The 20,456-nt window shown below is 41.0% G+C and overlaps 1 protein-coding gene across 1 annotated transcript in view; it reads left to right on the top strand.

Moving 5' to 3' along the window:
• Window positions 1–2,333: 2,333 nt before the first annotated feature.
• The window catches only part of LOC144690295 (importin subunit alpha-5-like), a 29,262-nt gene continuing 11,139 nt past the window's right edge, over window positions 2,334–20,456 (top strand). The window contains exons 1-6 of the mRNA XM_078557650.1: window positions 2,334–2,402; window positions 5,606–5,740; window positions 6,263–6,348; window positions 8,345–8,613; window positions 8,715–8,797; window positions 10,353–10,616. Of these exons, the coding sequence (XP_078413776.1) occupies window positions 2,334–2,402; window positions 5,606–5,740; window positions 6,263–6,348; window positions 8,345–8,613; window positions 8,715–8,797; window positions 10,353–10,616 (906 nt within the window). The remainder of the gene's footprint in view (window positions 2,403–5,605; window positions 5,741–6,262; window positions 6,349–8,344; window positions 8,614–8,714; window positions 8,798–10,352; window positions 10,617–20,456) is intronic.

The following is a 20,456-nucleotide window of genomic DNA, read 5'->3' as shown; positions in this document are numbered from 1 at the left end:
TGGATTTTGGGTTCAAGTCCTACTCCAGAGGGAGTGCTACACTGTTGGAGGTGCTGTCTTTTGGATGAGATGTCAAACCGAGGCCTTGTCAGGGGAACATAGAAGAAGAGCTGGAGGGTTATTGCTGGTGTCCTTGCCAATATTCAATCAACATCACAAACAAAAAATAAATAAATCCTGCCATTATTACGTTACAGTTTGTGGGAGGTTGATGTATTCAAATTAGCTGCCACTTTTCCTACATTACATAGTGACTACATGTCAAAAAATACCTTAATGTGCTTTAGAATGTCTGGTGGTTATGAAGGTGCGATGTAAATGCAAGTTTTTTATTTATTAAATCATACTAAAGGGTATTGATCTTGTTAAAAGGCAAATGGCAGATAGTTTAAGTGTGGATAAATCCAAGCTAATGAACCTGTTGGCATGATCTGACTCTTTATGGCAAGTCATGTGATATTCTATGATACAAGTACATCAGACAGTAAATGAAGCATTATGTGTAACTGACTTGATCACATTTTGGAATTTAAAAAGTTGTAAGAAATTCATCTAATCTGTGTGCTTGGGCTCTGGACTTGTTCTCTGTAATGAAACTGGATGAATGGTATCAAAAAATTGTGTTGATGCCTGGAGTTAATCAAATGTCACAAACTTGGCTTTCAAGAGATATTATCCTTTGACTGTTAGGTAGAGACCATGATGTGGAAAGTTCTTCATAGTATGTAGAGAGAATGTTTCTGATGGAGTGAAATGATTTCTGTTGACCCTTAATGGGCTGCTTATTTTTTAGCTTCAAAGCTGTGTAAGATGGAGTTTTGTCATGGCACTGGAGTTTTATCAATGTTCTATGAAAAATGTAATATCCTTCTGTAAAGTTTATAAAGGTAACAGTAACTTGTTTGGAATTTTTGTGTTTGGCTTTATAATTAAGATCTTTGCTGAAAACTGATCTATTTCACCCACACAGCAGGGAGTGTAGGGACTAATTTCCCAACTATGTGTAACTTGTTTTATTGTATGTTGTTTATTGTGAACTTGTACTGGCTCTCCATTCCTATGTTCACTAACCGTATCAGCAGAAATTTCTCTTCTCTCAAAACAAAAGTTACCCTTGTAAGTAGAAAGATTTTTTAAAAGAGCGCACTTAGCCCTTATTGCAGTGGCAGTTGTAGATTGGCAGAAAACCAATGACATGTAGCTTGATTACTAGCAGCCCCCACCCCTATACCATGTTCTGGAAAGGGAAAGTTGGAAGTGTGCTGCAGATGCTGGAAATGGGTCATGCAGCATCTGTAGAGAAATGGGAGAAAGGTTTAGCATTTTGTAAGAACCATTTGGAACTAAAAATGGAATATTTCATAGTAGTTGGTAGCTTCAATTATTGAAATACATAAAGCCCACAAACTAGCTACTGGGCTCAGCAAATTACTTACTACCCACATAGGGTGCAACCCCAACCAATATCCGTAACTCTAACAACCAAACTCATAATCAGATTAACGGTCGTGGTCCCTTTTATTTGCAGTTCTCATCACATGAGCAGTGAGTTATTTCAATACATTGAACCACCCCCTTTCACTTAGTGACTTCATGAGTTATGTGTTTGAATGCACAATCTTTCTCAAATTTGATTGTATACATATGCCTAAATATACTATGAACACTTGAAATAGCTGACTGTAGCCTTTGCTTTACATTTTATGAAATAATTGTACAATTAATGGTTATATTAACTTCAACAAAGGTATATCCTGAATTGTTAGGGAAGCAATGCAAGAATACATTTAAATCCAGATAATTAAAATTTTTTGTGCTTAAGTCAGGGATTGTAATTGTGATGCATTAAACCTACGCTTGGGTCACGAAGAAAGAAATGTGACTACATTATTAAATATGACCAATACATTGTTATGAATGGTGTTTTTTTTTCCCCCCAAGATATTTTTGTATTTCAATTGGGTGCAGCCATTCTATTTCCTCAATTTCACCCACAATTAACAATTCTAGGAACAGGGTAGAGAGAAATCAGTAAATATATATATTTTTAAATAGAACATGATGTGCCTTATTATTTCATATTGGTTTGCTGAAAAAGTTATGGCCTTAGTGTTTCACTAGCTTGTCTTCCTTAGCTCAGTTCTCTTTTTCACCTTGTAATAATAACAATGCGTTGAGCTAACATTTCAATCTGCTGACCCTTCAAAAGGTGTTGCATGGGTAATTGTTTACTGGTTTTTAAAATAACAGTTGTGAATTCTTTAACTTCATTAACACAAGTTTGCTGTACATAATTGATCACAAATTGCACTTTTTTAATTCAGGCAACCAAGATGTCAACCACCAGTGAAACTGAGCATGAGAGGATGAAAAAATTCAAGAATAGAGGCAAAAATGTAGAGGTACTTGGTTTGGTTCTTGCATAGTATAGCTATTGATGGAAAAATACATTTCAATTTTCCATTCTTTATTTGACATTTAGTTCAAATTAGACCTGGAAATAAGACTGTCCAATATAACCAACAACTGGCTGGATATGCCATCCAAGTGGGGTTTGTCTACTTAACAAACTTAATAGGGTGCAGCAGCAGAAGAGTCTACCTCAAATGTGTACCTGCTGGTTCAGTTTTAAATACTTCTACCCATGCCCCAGGAGTTTTCATTGCTGCTTTGAAACATTCGAGTGGTATCAAGGAGGGGTAGCTGCCAAACACTTTATTCTTGAAGATTTCCTTGGTGAAAGGTAATGGTACAACATCATTGTTCTTGGCAAAAACATTGTTTGTTGGAGTGTACTGCAGAATTAGGGAATGTTTCCCCAAAACAAAGTGAGAAAAGTGCCAGAGGTGACCATTGCTGGTGATGGCGAAAGTGAAACTAATTTTGGTCTGGATGGTGATGGAAGAAATCATGCATATGCATTGGTCTCTGAAACATCAAACAAGAAAGTGTAAGATAAAAATTGGGCTTTGATATTCTTGGTGCATTGGTCTCCCAGGATTCCTCAGATTCCAGTACCTTTGTGTTGGATTGGAAAATTGCAGGGATGCTAAACCTACATTGTATAGAGTGACCAATGTTGAGAAGCAAACTCTAATATTCTTAATAAAGGTGGCATTTGGAGAACTATTGAAATAGTTGGCTTGTTACTCCCTGTATCTCCCATCACTCCTGGAAAAGTCTATTGCTATGTAGGAACTTATTGGGGATGATTATATTGATTTTTAAACTTGATGCCTATTGAAGTCGGTGGTTGTATTTTGCATCAGCTACTGTGTCCAAACCACTGGTGGCAGTATGGTGCTTGACAACAAGTCACATATTTCCACCACTCCCCTGGCACTTTGTTGCCTCTTTGAACATCTCCACCCTGTTAAAACTCTTGTATTGTTTAATTTAAACTTTTTTTGCCCACTGCCCCAGACCCACCTCAAATGTATTTAAGCAGTGACTTGTGCTCTGATTTTAATCTCCATCCCACTTCCCCTTGCTCCCCCTCCTGCCCCCGTCCTCTGAATTCACTGCACTCCCCTCCTCCCTGATCTCCCCAAATCTTTTCCCCCACAGAAACTGCATCTCTCTTCTCCTGCTCCTTGTTCGTATGTTAGCCCAATATTTAAGAAGGGAGATGGAACACATCCAAGGAATTATAGGGCAGTCAGCTTAGCATTGATGGTAGGAAAAATAATCAAATCCCTACCAAAGGAGAAAACAGAAAAACATTTGAGAACCAAAACTATAATAATGAATAATAAAGACCCAAGTCTTGCTAGATTAACCTTATCAATTTATTTGAAGGGGTAACACGAGAGAGTATTCAAGGGCAATGCAGTTGCTGTAATTTATCTAGATTTCCAGAAGGCTTTCAATAAGGTGGCGCATATTGAATGAGGTATGTACCTAAGGGGACAATAGCACTGTTGCTGGGTTAGTAATCCAGAGGTCTGGACTAATTCTCTGGAGCCATACATTCAAATCCCCCATGGCAGCTGGGGAAATTTAAATTCAGTTGGTTAATAAATCTGGAATAAAATGCTAGCCTCATTAATAATGATCATGAAACTACCATTTTGTTATTTAAAAACTCATCTGATGTCCTTCAGGGGAAGGAAATCTGCCATCCATACCTGGTCAGGCCTTCATATGACTCCAGACCCAAAGGAATGTGGTTGACTCTTGCTTGGCCATTTTAGAGGGCAATTAAGCCACTCAATATTGGTGGCTCACCAATACCTGCTCAAGAACGATTAGGGATGGGCAATAAATGCTGGTTTTGCCAGCAATGCACGTCTATCCAAAGAATGAATTTAAGAGTCAGGGGGATAAGGGGGGTAAGTAGCAGAATAGATAGCTAGTTGGATAGCTAGCTGTCAATGAGACAAAAAGCAGAGCATAGTTATTCAATGGCAGAAAGTGGGATCAGTGGTGGGACCATTAGTGCTCATCATTAATGATTTAGATCTTGGGATCAAAAACAAATTTCTAAATTTGCAGATGACCCCAAATTGGGAATGGAGCTGGAATATAATCAATACTGAGGAGCACTGCAACAAATCACAAGATTAATAAACTTGCAGAATAGGCCTATAATTGGCAAATGAATTTCAACATGAGTGTGAGTTGTCATACTTGATAAGAAAACTAAGGTTGCATATTACTTGACAAATGAGAATCTAATTGGGGTAGAGGAGCAAAGGGATCTGGAAGTACAAACATACAGATTGCTAAAAGTAGTGACTTAAGTTAATAAGGCCATAGAAAAGCAAACCAAGTACTAGGGTTTACTTCTGGAGGGTTAGAATTGAAAAGTGGAGCAGTTATAGTAAACTTGTATCAAAACTGGATTAGACCACACTTGGCATACTGTGTATAACTCTGACATATTCAGCACAGGAGGGGATGCAAAAGAGATTGACAAGGATGATCTCAGAACTAAAATGATGCCTATCAGGAAAAGATTAACTGGCTGGGTTTCTTTTTTTCATGAAAAGGGGTGACATTATGACTATTTGATTGAATAGGGATAGTGTGCTTCCACTTGTGTGGAAGAGCAAAACAGTCTGTAGAAATCAAATGGGGAATTCAGAAGAAATTTCTAGCCAGAAAGTTGAATGTGGAATTCTCTACCACAGGTTCAGGTGCTGCCAGGAGTGGTTGAGATGAATAATACAGATAATGTACAATTAAGGAGAGGTTGGATAAACATATGCAGGAGAAGGGAGTTATGTTGACAGATAGCCTTGGAGGAAGCTTGAGTGGGGAGTAAACACTGACATGGATTGTTTGGGCCAAATGGCCTTTTGTATATTCTATCTCTTAATGCAGTATTTGTTGTAGACAAGTATATTGCCTCATTAAAGTCTAGAGTTTCTATTAATCTCTTGCCTCTCTTGCCTTCAACCTATAGTGTTGATGAGTTTCTACTCTGCAAACGTAATTGTTAAAATGATTGCGACTATTGGTGTTAAATGCATGGAATTACTGAAGTGAAGAGCAAGCAATGAGAACGTTTCGCTTTCGGGGTTTTAAATTTGGGAAACTTTTTGTTTTATTTCTATATAGTTACTGTTCTCTAGTCTTGATACTTAGTTTTTGCTTAAACCAGATACTGAGGAGGCAGAGAGTGGAGTTTTCTATTGAATTACGAAAAGCTAAAAGAGATGAACAGATCTTGAAGAGACGGAATATAAGCAATTTCCCAGATAGTGACCCTTCACTACAAAAGATTGCTGGAACTAATGTATGTATAACATTCACATTTGATTATACCTTCCTTGAGGAACAAATTGGCAGTTGAAACTATTGTAATCCTACTATTCTCAATTTTTCTTAGGTTATCTCATTGTCTTTACAAAATAAACATCTATTGTATCTGTTACCAATTTTGATTCTTAATCTCCCCCAAGGAAGGAGTATGGCCTGTAGGGAAGTATCAAGTATCATTCAACACCATGGGATAGCCCAGCTGAGACTAACCTTTGACATGTACCTTAACTTGGCATTCTGTGTCCCTGTACCAAAGCATGGCATAATGAATTTTTGGCTTTATGATCTGCCACATAGGTTGATGACCTACAAATAGAAAATGAATCTACTATTGTGAGGTACAAAGTTGATTTGTACCATTTAGATGTTGATGAGGACATCTAGTCTTAAAATTGGCTTAATGACGAAATGAAATTGACCATTCCATGTTAAAAATGTATCTTGATTATTTTATCCTTTATTTAAACTTCAACATGTTGTTCTTCCCTCCCTTCAGGACCGTGCAATGACCATTAAAGAGATTGTGAAAGGAATAAACAACCATGACCCATTACTACAGCTGCAAGCTACAAATGGAGCTAGGTAGAAGTGGTATTGCTTCATTACACAGTGCACATACATTTTCTGTCCCCATTTAGAAGATTGGAGGTGAAGTGCTTTGCCATGTTCAAATCAAAAAAGTCAATGGACACAAGGCATACAAGTCCATTTTTATTGCAAGTCTGGACCTGTAAGGTACCTGTGTGAATTTCAGGCATCATTAGTAAAAAATAAATACAAATCTTTGACTGTGATACCTCCAGTAACAAAGGTACTTGCAGCTTGAGAGCTAATTTTTAACTCCAGAGTATATTTGGGTTGCTGAGTGTGGGGTATTTTTCTTGTGTTCCTCCTTTCAGTCTTTGTCTGAAAAGCTACAATCTAGACTTCATGAGAAAAGTGCTGATTGGTTGGCAAGCAGGCTCTGGTTGATAGCGGTGGTGCCATGGAGAGTGCACCAATTGATGGTAACTGACAGTTAACTGCTGAGTGTTGTTTGAAATTTAAACTAGGCAGCTTGACCCTGATTGGTCAAGACATTGCCCTGAGGAATGAGTCAGTGAATTACTGTCAGTTATTTTGTTCAGCTGAAACAGATGCAATGTGTGTACATGTTCGTTCTGTCTACAAACATATAGCTTTCAGTACACAAGTGCGCCACACTGCGAGCTCAGCTGACAATCTTAAAGTGGTTGTCAGCATAATTCTTAGCACACTAAGGATTATTTAGCAAATGTTGTCCAATCGCAGAATCACATCTAATGTTGGACACTTTTGTGTTTTGCAAGCACGGGCTGGTTGGGCATGGGCTGTGCTTTGTCTGTTGCGAGCAATGGCTAGGACAGCTGCTAGGACATGCTGTTTGATACAATCTGCCAGTCTTTGGGACATATGGCCTACATACCTAGCATCACACTGGCACTGAAATTCATATACCACATTACTCATTTGTGTGATAGGCAGAATGTCTTTTTGGCTTGACTGCAACACCCTGTTAGTGGCAAATAGTACTTGTGTTGCTGCATAGTAGCAGTGTGAAACAGCTAGCTTCACCTGTTGCTCAAATTTTTGGAATACCTTACCCTTCCAGGGTAATCTGAGGTAGACTGGGCACATTTCAGGGCTGAAAGTGATGGTCTTAGGCCTGTTCATTCGTTTGCATGATATACAGTGCGAGATGATCTGGTCAGGATAGTCATTATCCTACAGGATGCCTTTGATACTTCCTATTTCAGCATCAAGCTTGCATGGTGAACAAATGGCTCAGGCCCAATCTACAAGGTTGCTGATAAGACCAATCTTATGCTGTATGGAACTGTAAGAATCCCAAGATATTTTGACCAGTGAAGGTAGGCTTGCAGTAGACTGTCATAGAAAGCTCCCTGTTAGATTCTCAGCTAGTAAGTAAGGAAGGGGAGTTCATTTGATGGCTCTATTTCAAAGGTGAATTTGAGTGCAGGATGGAGCCCGTTAAGCCATGTAAGGAAATTATTACATGCAGCTGCGGATTTAAATATAGTGAACATATCATCCACATCTTGGAATTATGTGAGCGGTAGGAGGTTGGGTGTCATTCCATCGAAGACATGTTTCTCATGGAACCCAACAAAGCCTTTTTGCCTTTTAAAACCCGATGACAAATCCATTCAGCTGAAATTAACTGTGAGAACTGTGAGAACAAGATAAACCCTTTAAATGAGGAATATTTAATGCTGGGAGGAGAGAGAAAAGCTTTTTCTATTCTATCCCAACATTATGCCTTGACCCCACCCCCATCCCCCACCTCCAGTGTGATATTATCCAATTCACATTGATCATCTTGTAGATTTAATGAAATGTCTAAATTGGCCATTTGTGCAGTTATTCTCACACTCCCATTGCAACAGACTTTGGTTCCATTCAAACTCTGGTCTTGGAGAAGAAAGGCTATTGCCTAATCTAGTCTTGGCAATTTCCCTTTAGGATGTGAGGTGTAGAAAGGAATTACTAATAGAGAAAAACAAAAGAGTATCTTTTAAACTTATTTTCCCCTTGATAGGAAACTTCTGTCACGGGCATGGAAACCTCCACTGGATGAGATTATTAAAGCAGGTCTAATTAAGAAGTTTGTTGAATTCCTTGGTCGAGATGACGATTCTATGCTGCAGTTTGAGTCAGCCTGGGCACTAACAAACATTTCCTCTGGAACATCAGCACAAACTGGGGCTGTGGTGGATGGAGGTGCAATTCCACCACTTGTACATCTCCTTTCCTCGGCATACATGCACATCAGTGAGCAAGCTGTGTGGGCCTTGGGTAACATTGCAGGTATGAGAGCACCAATTTTGCAACATGGAGTTTATTTATAAAGATTTAACTTTACTTTGTACTAAACCAATGGAGGTAGTAACTTTTTCAAACTCTTGCAGGTGATGGCCCCCTCTTTCGTGATGCAGTAATTGAATGCTCTGCTGTCCCCTCACTTCTGGGATTGGTAAAACCAGGCATCCCTGTAAGTCCAAATGGTAGCTAGTGGTCTATGACGTGTTTGCTTCAATTTAGTCTGCTGGTCAGAATGCTGTGCTTTAATGAACTGAATTTAGGTGTTTCTAATGGCTACTTGAATTAAATGAGGGAAAATAACTTGTTCAGCAGTTGTGATGAGGTTCCCTTTCTGATCCTTTCTCCACTTCTACCCTCTCCTTTCCCTTGTCCCTGTAATTGATGAATAAAGGGTGGGGGGTGGAAACATGGCATTTGTCAATTCTCCTTTATATCAAACCCAAGTATCACCAGTGATATTCTCTCAAGTTGGAAGGCTGTAGGTTTAAACACTGTTCCAGGACTGTAGCATTGGAACACAATGTACAGCATTGAAGGACTGCTATAACCTTTTGATGAAACATTAAGCTGAGGCCACCATCAGTGTGACAGAGATCCATTGGCACTTTTGGACATGATCAAAGTTTGCTGCTATTCTGGCCTTTAGTCACCCCTCAACTAACAATATGATAGCAGATTAATGAGTCATTCATTCATTGAAGCAGTCAGTGTCATATGCAGCAAGACCCTGGACAATATCCAGGCTTGGGCTGACCAGCAGCAAGTAACATTTGTGCTATGCACAAATGCCAGGCAATGACTCTCCAATAAGAGAACCTAACCTTCTCCCCTTTGCATTCAATGGCATTACCATTGCTGAATCCCCCAATATCAACATCGTGGCAGTTACTATTGACTAGAAACTGAACTGGACCAGCCATATAAATACTGTGGCCACAAGAGCAGGTCAGAGGCTGGGAATGCTGTGGCAAGTAACTTGCTTCCTGATGCCCTAATGCCTGTCCACCATCTACAAGGCACAAGTCAGGAGTGTTGTTGGAGCTGCACTCAGCCAGGCGAGTAGAGAGTATTTCATCTCTAAAGAAGCTTGACATCATCCAAGACAAAGCAGCCTGCTTGATTGGCACCCCTTCCTCCACTGCAAACATTCACTCCCTCCATTAGTGACATACAGTGGCAACAGTGTGCTGTATATAAGATGCACTACAGCAACTTGCCAAGGCTCTTTCAGTAGCATGTTCCAAATCCATGACCTCTACAATTTAGAAGGACAAGGGCAGCAGATGCAAGGGAACACCACTTGCAAGTTCGCCTCCAAGCCACTCACCATCCTGATTTGTAACTATATTGCCATTCCTTCTTGTCCTTTGGGTGTACCTACATGGACTGCAGCATTTCAAGAAGGTAGCTCGCCACCAGAACAAATGGCCGAGCCAGTGCTGTTCACCTCACGTGAAAGAAATTTAAAGCAAAAAACAATCACTTCATTGCCAGTTATGACCTGTGTAAATTGGCTGGCATGTTTATTGACTAAATAGGTGACTGTATTTAAAAAGTGACATTCACAATGGTCCTAATTCTCTCTTTGGAAATAGATGGTCTGAGTCTAATTCTACTTTTAACATCCAGTTTTGCTTCATGATTTGGCTAAAACTTTCACTTTTCTAATTCCCTCTTTCCCCTGCTCACTGTACTGGCATCATTCAGTTTTAATTAAATTCTAGGTTGGCTTCCTGCGCAATATCACATGGACTATATCAAATCTATGTCGCAACAAAAATCCACATCCACCTCTCCAGACAGTTCAACAGATCCTCCCCACGCTGGTTCAGTTGCTTCATTATGAGGATGATACCCTCCTCTCTGATGCTTGTTGGGCAATATCGTACCTGACGGATGGCCCGAATGAACGGATTGAGGAGGTGGTTCGCACTGGCATCTTGCCAAGGCTTGTGCAATTGATGTTAAAGGATAAGCTGGCTCTGTTGGTGAGTAATCTGATGCAAGTAGAGCTCCACCCTGTTTCACACCAATGTTTTTGTAATTACTTTTATACAGTAGTGTGTTAAGAGAAAATGTCTTGCCTTCTGGTCATAAAATGGAGGTTTTGTGTGGAAGGGAATCTGAACCATTAATGGTTTGAGGACTGTAAGTAGTGTGAAAATTTGACGAATGACTGCTTCAAATGTTGCAATGTGCCTTTGAATTTGATTGATAAAAAGACAGGAGTCTTTTGGTCTGGGATATATTCAGTAGGCTTTTGCTTCATTTTTACTACATCTTGCTGATGGGGCAGAACACTGGAACAAAGAACCATCAAGTTGTGATCAATTAAAATTTTGCAAAGGATTAAGCTTTCAAGATGATTTCAAAATCAATGTCCAAGATAGATATGTGTATTGGTTCTCTATTTCGTATGCTTTTGTGCAGTTTGTATATTTGTCAGTAAGTTCATTGCTTTTGATTTTAGTCATTGCTTTAAATTTATGGTTTGTTTAACTATTTGGAAAAGTGTGTGTGTGTGTGTGCGCATTCTTGGGGGAGAGTAATTGCTAATCCTGTTACATACTGCTTATGTTCAGTGCCAATAAAGATGCAAGTTCTTGGGAAAAGGAGGTGCAGCTTGCTATGAAATTAGATTCTTCCCCTCTAATTTCTAAGGAATTTGGAAGATGGTTTTATTGTGCTGATTGATTGAAGGCAGCCTCCAGTGCTGCCAACATGTTTTGTGCTGTCACCATGCTTTGAGGTTTTGTTTATTTTGTAAGTGACTTGAAGATATATATCTGGAGATGTCTCTTATGGTTTATGCCCCAAATTTAGCCTATGAGAGCACGTTACCCCATCTTTGTTTCACCACGAGGAGGCAACTTGACAATGGAGAGGCTGTGTACTGACGGAGAAATTTGCACATTTGGCACTGCTATCCAGTGGTGTTGGTTGAAAATGAGAAGCAAACTCACACACAAAAGCAGAAAGCATGCAAACTCTCTTCACCCACACATTAGGTGCATCACATTGACCTGTTGGACCCTCTTGTTTGGGCAGCCTTGGGTCTCCATAAATTTTGCCCAGGCTTGTGCCCTAGTGAGTACATTTTAATTTTGCTGCAGAGTGTTAACACAATACTGGAGATGGCAATTACAAGCAGTCAGCCCAACTTGATTGACATGGAGAATGGGTGCAATTACAGACTGCTTCTCTGGGGAGAGTGGGGGGAACCATTGTGTTCCAGTGGTCAGCCACCATTCACCAAGTTAGGATTAGTAAGGTGCTGACCTGCCATGTTCTCTGTTTCAATGGGTGCTTGGAGTTCTGAGTCTCTGCTGAATGAGTAGATGGAATCTGTTGCACCAGGCATGCAAATGGAACAAAAAAAGGCCAACACTTCAATGGGCAAGCTGGAACTCCAGGATGCACAGAACTAATGGATGACTTGCAGCTGCTTGATAATGCACGTAAGATAGCTGTGCTTTAACATGAAACTTGATAGGTTGAACATCGACATGGTGAGCCTGATCTTTTGCAGGGGTGTCAACAGTGAATCATGAAAAGAAAAACATTGCACATTCATCTGGCAGGGGAAGAATTCTGAGGAAATATGAGCAAGGTGTAGGCTTTGCTGTAAAGAACACATCTCAATGATTTGAACCCTAACAAATGGTTCAGAACGTGTTCTCTCCATCCACTAACTCGACAGGGCCAGTTAACCTCATGAGTATCTCTGCTCCAATGCTGTGATCCACTGCAGAGACAAAAGACCAGTTCTATGAAGGGCTTGACACTATCAGCAGAATCCCTAAATCAGAGCATCTTGCCTACTAGGAGATTTCAACACGAGTAGGCACAGACCATGAGGCATAGCCTCTGGCCTGGGAAAGATGATGAGAATGGACCGAGACTACTTGAGCTTTGCTGCTACCACAAGCTTTGTGTAATTAACACCTCTCCACCTTCATCGGCAGGGGTATTGAGTATAAAAGCTGGGAAGTCATGCTGCAGCTGTATAGAACCTTGGTTAGGCCACACTTGGAATATTGCGTGCAATTCTGGTTGCCACACTACCAGAAGGATATGGAGGCGTAGGAGAAGGTGCAGAGGAGGTTTACCAGGATGCTGCCTGGTCTATAGGTTATTAGATATGAGGAGAGGTTGGAGAAACTCTGATTGTTCTCACTAGAGCGATGGAGATTGAGGGGCGACTTGATAGAAGTTTACAAAATTGAGTGGCATGGATAGAGTAGATAGTCAGAAGCTTTTTCCTAGGGTGGAAAAGTCATTACTAGGGGACATAGATTTAAGGTGAGAGGAGAAAACTTTAGAGGAGATGTACAGGGCAGGCAAGTTTTTTATGCAGAGGGTAGTGAGTGTCTGGAATTCGCTGCCAGAGGAGGTGGTGGAAGCAGGTACGATAGTGGTGTTTAAGAGGTAGCTTGACAAATACATGAATAGGATGGGAATAGAGGTGTATGGACCCCAGAAGTGCAAAATGTTTTAGTTTGACAGGCAATATAATCGGCGCAGGCTTGGAGGGCTGAAGGGCCTGTTCCTGTGCTGTACTTTTCTTTGTTCTTTGTTCTTTATATCAGCCATACTACCTACCTAGATAAAAGCCAACCATTCCTCTATTCATTTGAATAGGTACTCTCCGGCATTCCCCCATGGTACAGAAGTGAAATGGAACATATAGTTTAAGATGCCATCTACAATGCCACAATTTCCCAACATATGGGAAGCAAGAGTGGAAAAATGCTGACTGGTTTAAGGTGAACATCATTGTGATGGAACCTGTCATTGAGATGTGTATGTGAAAGGCCATTCACAGTAAAGTCCAACAAACTGCTAGATGGTGCACCAATGTCTATTGGTTACAATTACAACTTTGGCAGAATATCCAGATATCCTTTGACACTGGGAATGCTAGAGGTATCTATGAAGGGATCAAAATGGCATCCGGTCCTTCAGGGAAAAACACTGCTCCATTGAAAACAAAGGCAGGGGAGGTCATCACTGCAAAAATTAGTTGGAGAAATGGGTGGAACACGAGTTGTACTTTAGGGAGAACATAGTCACTGAGGAAGCTCTAGATATCATGGAAAGCCTGCCTGTCATGGTGAAGCTGGTTACAGAATCCAAAATGGGGTTCACGGTCTAGACGGGGTTCTTTCTGGACCTTGTCTATTCTCTCAAAGCAAGCTGCTCAAGATTGTAGATTGTTAAAACCATTTATTCTTTATCTACAGCTGCTATATACGTATTAGGAACTTGGCACAAGGTTGAAACTTCTGCTCCCACCAGATCTGTTAATCAGTCATGTGATGTTACATCATTATCATGTGCTTCTGATGTTAACCCTTTACATCTTCCCCATCATACTTACATTCTCCTTCACAGTGGAAGACTTGGCAAGTGAGTCATTGGCTTTGCTATGGGCAAAGTTTTAGGTGCTGATGCTATATCACCTGAACTTATTGATCATGAGAAACTGGCACTCCCTCAGCATCTGCACAAACCTGTCTCTGCTGGAGGGAGGGGGCAATGCCCCCAGAATATGCATGATGTGAAGATTGTGACCCTGTACAAGGACAAGTGACCAGAGATTGCAACAACCATTGAGGCATCTCCCTGCTGAGCATCATGGGAAAGTTATTGCCCTTGTCAGACTGCAGATCCTGGCTGAACACATTGACCCTCCAATCCCAGCATGGTTTCACAACTAGCATTGTGACATGATTTTCTTTTTCAGTCTTGCAGATAGGCCATTATATTTGTCATCTTTGATTTCACCAAGGCATTTGGCTATGTGAGTAGGTGACCTATTTAAGCTGTTGGAGAAAACTGGCTGCCCACCAAAGCTGCTCAATCTGATTTTGTTCCACGACAACATGATGGGTATGGTCAGCAATTACAGGGCAACATCAGAACCCTTTGAGATTTGCAGTGGAGTCGGGCAGAATTGTGTTCTGGGCACTGACACTTTTGGGCAGATTCTTATCTTTGCTGTCATATGCTTTCAGGTCCTCTACAAAGCTGTCTACTTGCATACTAGAACTGACAAAGCTGTTTAGCCTTGCTTGCCAGAGATCCTAGACAAAGCTGTGCTAAGTCATCATCTATGCTGAAGGTGCCACATTAGTATTCCATACTGAGGAACGCCTTCAGCATGGCCAGAAACTGAACTGGACTAGCCATGTAAATACTGTGGTTACAAGAGCATGTCAGAGGCTGGGAATTTTGCAGTGAGTAACTAACCACCTGACTCCCTCAAAGCCTGTCCATCATCTACAAGGCACCAAGTCCCAAGTGTGATGGAATACTTTCCACTTGCCTGGATATGTGTAGCTCCAACAACACCCAAAGCGTGACACCATCCAGGACAAAGCAGCCCATCCACCACCTTCAACATGCACTCCCTTCACCACTGGTACATAGTGGCAGCAGCAGTGTGTACCAGCTACGAGGTGCACTGCAGAAACTCACCAAGACTCCTTTGTCAGCACCTTACAAACTCATGACCTCTACCACCTAGAAGGACAAGGGCAGCAGCTGTATGGGAACATCATCACCTGCAAGTTCCTCTCCAAGCCACATACCCACTATTCTGACTTGGAACTATATTGCTATTTCTTCACTGGTGCTGTGTCAAAATCCTGGAACTCCCCTAACAGCACTTTGGGCGTGCCTACACCAAATGGACTGCAGTGGTTCAAGAAGGTGGCTCACCACCACTTTCTCAAGGGCATTTAGGGAGGGGTAATAAATGCTGGCGCAGCCAGTGGCACCCACATCCTATGAGAGAATTTTTAAATCAGCAAATGGCCGTCTGTCTCGTGTCTGTAAAGAGTTTTGTTTGACCATCAGCATCTGGATGCTGTACCACCATCTGTCAGTTGATAATGTGACGCTGAAGGTGGTTGGATTGTGGAGCGTAGATATGTGAAACTCATTTGTTGCTGAAATCAACATAACAGCTGTAGCTTTTGGTGTATGCGTACTGAACGCTGAACCGTGTCGACACTACAGTGGTGAGACCTGGACAACATATGCTAGGCAGGAGAAAGGCTGAACAGTTTCCACATTTGTCAGGTGGATCATCAGCATCTCTTGACAGGTCACCAACTCTGAGGTCCCAGAGTATGCTAATCACATTAGCATAAACCAATTGCTCAGATGAATGATGACTATATCCAAAAGACTTTCTGTACAGTGAACTGGCCACTGGTTCCTGGGTGCCATATTACTGCCACAAAGACTCCTGTAAGCAAGATATAAAGCTGGCAGACGTTGGAGACAGTTGCTGAGGACACTGGAAGAGGTGAATGGAAACAAAAAGCTCAGCTGGTTGAGAAGGCGGCTCAGAGGCCGGCAAATCATGCACTTTCTCAGGTCTCTCTTCCTCTACAGCAAGTATGACAGGCCTGAGTGGGGCTCACCAGGTTGACCATCACAGCACAAACCATTGCCTTGCGACATGTTGGAAGGCTGCCACCCCATCTTATTTGTGATGTTGGCTTTCTTTCTGAAATTTGTGTGATTTGTATTTTTGTTTGCAATGTGGAACACAATTTAAAATGCTACTCGTTTACTCGTCCTAAGCAATAATTTTGAAGTCTTAATTACAAGTGATGGTTATGCCAAGTCAATGGCGGTCATAATTGTGTATCAAGGTGGTAAATGTAAATTGTTACATGCTTATTCATTGGCAATAGTGAGGTATTTTTTAGTAATCAGTTTACCTAAGTTACTGAAGCTAGTGATTGATTTTTGCTATGGGTGTTTTAGTTTTTTCTTGGAGAGGTAAGGGCTGCAAAAAAGAACTCGTAACATCCTCAAGACTCGTGGATAGATTTGGCAGCTTTTTTGGAAGAACAAGATCTTGCTGCAAACTGTAAAGTAAGCAACTGTGACTGTTAGAAATCTAAATGTTGTGGAGTTGTGAATTTGTCCCAGGGAGAATGTCACTGATAAATGGAAGCAGTCTTCTTCAGTTACTGCTCAATCAATTCGTTAATTTGTCTAGATAATAGCCACAAAACAACTTGTTCACACCTACTTATGTTGGGAAGTTCATTATCTTCTTCCGAGACACAGATGAGATGACTGTGTGTTAAGGGAGATCTAGAAACTAGACAGCTGGTTGAGTAATTGGGCTTTTGAGTAGAGCTGCAAAATCTATTGAATGCTTAGTCAGAATTGTTAAATAGTGGGAAGAACTCTTGACAGCCCACAGACCTGGGGAAAATTTATTGTGCATTGTGAAGAAAAATTGAACTGATTTCACTTTGAATCTGTCCATTTTGTTGTGTAATAAAGCAGCTCAACTTTGTTTTGAGCCTTGCTGTGCCTGATCAGTTTTCGCTCCTGGTGAAAGAGACGATCTTATTCCTGTCAAAAGGTTCCTATTGTTAAAACTCTGGGTCATGTTGTCATGCAAGCAGACATAGGGCAGTGTGTAAAAGCAGCCACTAAAAGCTATGCCTAGAATACTTGGGTGATTTTAGAAACAAAATTAGTATGCATGTACCACAAAATTAGGAAAGCAAATGGCATGTTAGCCTTCATTGCAAGTGAGCTAAAGTACAAGATTAAGGAAGTCTTGCTACAATTGTACAAGGCTTTGGTGAAACCACACCTAGAATACTGTGCATAGGTTTGATTTCCTTTGTCTAAGGATAAACTTGTCTTGAGGTGATGCAGTGAAGGTTCACTACACTTGATACCTGGGATGAGAGGGTTGTCTTGAGTGTAATGGGTCCATACTCTGGAATCTAGAAGAATGAGGTAATTCCTCAGAATATTGTGTACTTCCATGAGCGAGAAGACTTGACAAGAGGAGGTGCTGAGAAGCTGCTTAGGCTGTCTGTTTGAAACCGGAGTGCATAGACTCAGGATAAGGGGTTGGCCACTTAGAACGGAGATGGAAGAAAAATTTCTTCACTCAGGATTGTGATCCTGCCATCCCAAACCCTCGGGACCCAAGTCGATTATTAAAATTTTTTTGACTCCTAAGGAATTCAAGGGATAAGGTGATCAGGCAGGAAAATGGACTTTTGAGGTCCATGATCCTTTTGAATGACAGGGCAGCTTGACAACCATATGGCCTACTCCTTCCCTTTATGACCTGCAGACCCAAGTTTTGTAATAATGGATTCTGTAAATTTAGTCCAGCCACGCAGATTGTAACTAGTGAAATACTAAAGGTTTTATATAATACAGCTTCAAAAGCCTTTTTTGAATTATTAAAGTCTGCTTCACAGAGCAACCAGAGAATTGCTCTTTCTCAGTTTTTTTTCTGAACACTTTGTAAACCGTCTACTGTATTTCTAGCAATGTGTGGATTGCTTGACTGGATTTTCATATATCTGGATGGGATGATCACATGCTTGAAAATCAAATACTATAACATGGATTTGAAGCATTTGTCAAGAAGATGCCCAAGGTTAGTTTCATTACATGATGCTTAAGGTCTCATCATCCACTGAAGTGGAGACAGCATTCAATATATTGCCACTTGGATTGCTGGTTTACTTGACCAGTTTATCAACTATGAGGAAGCTTTGTGGCCATCTGCAGGTAGTCATGGAAATGGTCATTAAGGCTGTCAACTTGACTTGCAGGAAGCCTTGAACAACCGCTTGTTCCAAGTCTGGAGGATTTGCATCTCAAGCAAGGAACTGGTGTACCATAGAGATATACTGACTCCAAATTACATCTTGTAATGTAGAATAAAGCTGGAATAAAAGCAAAGATCGCCTTTAATAGTTATAAAGCAATGGCCTGGTGATTATTGCATTTCTAATGGACTTTGGAAAGTTAACTAATCCTCGGCAAGAAGCAGTGCATGTGCTACTTGTTTGCTGGTTCTTCATTCGTGCATTTCCCTAATGCTCCCCCCTCCCTGGCATGTGCTTCCATTGAAAAGGAGCTCCAAAGACCAACTGGCTGGCTGTTACATGCCACAACATCCTGCCTGTGAGTGTATATTAGCAAGATACTTCATATTGCTTAGACCAGTGCTTCCCAAACTTTTTCCTGGTGTGACCCCATTTAATGCCTCACTTTGACCCCAGAGTGAACATTTGGGAGATGAAAGTTGTTGAGCGGGTGTGGCTCTTCATGGCGAGGGGCTGGAGGAGTGGAGAAGTAAGAGTTAAGCATGGAGGGAGTTGATGAAAAGACAGGGTTCACCTACCTAAGGTTTTTTCCCAGCAGCAATCAGGTCTCTGAGCAGTACATTAACACTCTTCCATCAAAAAAGCAAGCTTTTAAAGCTTGCAGCTGTCTGAAATGAGTTCGAGCTCCAAGACAACCATTGCTGCCTTGGAGCTTGTGACCCCAAAAGCTCATCTTGTCATCCCCTCCTGGAGGTTACAACCCACAGTCTGGGAAGCCCTGGCTTAGACCAATGGCCATTGTTCCACTGAATGATTTCTTGCTCTTAGCTTTGAGGCCCAGTGAGGTTCAACAGATAGTTAACTTAAAAATCAATCTGCTAGAGCAAAACTTTAATACTGTTGAGTATGATACAGCCAGAGGAATTTTGCCGAGTTCATTCTGTCATTCAGAAGTGATGTCTTTGCAAAATTTTTGAGTAGCCTGAACAAGTCCAAGGATCTCTAAACACCTGCAAGATGCCCACCAGTTGCATAACCTTGAGGAATCCTGAAATTGAAAGTCTTGAGAAATGGTTCTCCACTAAATGCAAATATTCTAATGCACTTGAAGTTTAGCAATTTATGGCCTAAATTGTTGAATGAGATTAAACAAGCACTTCTGAGAGTTTTTCTTGTGTTGGATTTGGTTCTGTCTGAGCCCAAAGTTTCAGGTGTGGCCTGCACGCAGCTGCAGTGACAGATCTGACTTCCCATCCTACAATATGCAAGGGCATTGAACATTGGGCATCTGGAATACACATTCTCAATGAAATTATTTCTGCTTTAAGAATTTAAAAGTGAACAACCTAGCTGCACTAGTATCTGTAATCACATTCTAGAAACTGCCAGCACAGATGGAGGCCATTTGACCAGTTGTACTTTGAAAGAGCAGTTAAGCCTAGTCTCATCCCCACATTTTATCCATAACCCCATTTTGGAAGCCTGCACCCTGTGAATGAAGTATTTTTTTTTTTTTTTGATACCTTTTTTAATCTGGTGGGAAAGGTGTTAGTACACTTTTTGTGTAGTTGCTTACAGTAACTGGAAGACAAATGCAGTGTTAGTTGAATTATTTTTCCACAGTTGCAAAACTCTGGTCTCTGAACCATTGAAAATCCAGTGGAGTCCTTGAGTCTATCAGATTTGTTTATTATTTTGTTTATTTTTCTGTACCTGCTGATATCTAGCCTATTATTTAGGACAGAAATCCCTTCAAAACATGTCACTATTTTTCAAGGGTTCTCAGACTGACTCGGGCATGCTGCTAGCTTTCCATGACATCACTTCCACTGACATCTCCTGGAATATTTCCAGCCAGGGTTGGCAAACCTAGTCTCCAATAACTTCCCCAGCACTGATGTTGGGCTGACTGGCCTGTGGATTCCTAATTTTTGGCCCTGTCCTTTTTTTCTTCAACATCTTAGTGCTCCCGCACTACTACTCCTGTAGCCACGAGGACTGAGATTGTGACCAATGCCTCTGTTCTTCCACCTTCTAACTCTTTCAACCTCAGAGGGTGTAGTCTTTCTGGAACATGTGACTTGGCAACTTCTGGTATTCTTTTCAGTACATTAAATTTGTTTGGAGTTCAAAGACTGCAGTGTTTTCTCAGTGTCTTTATTGAACTGATGTAAAATGGCAGCTTAGAGAGCTTCCTGCATGGCAGAGGTCACA

The sequence above is a fragment of the Cetorhinus maximus genome, chromosome 15 (genome assembly GCF_964194155.1).
Source record: "Cetorhinus maximus chromosome 15, sCetMax3.hap1.1, whole genome shotgun sequence".
Taxonomy (NCBI): domain Eukaryota; kingdom Metazoa; phylum Chordata; class Chondrichthyes; order Lamniformes; family Cetorhinidae; genus Cetorhinus; species Cetorhinus maximus.
This window is presented reverse-complemented; position numbering and strand designations above follow the sequence as displayed.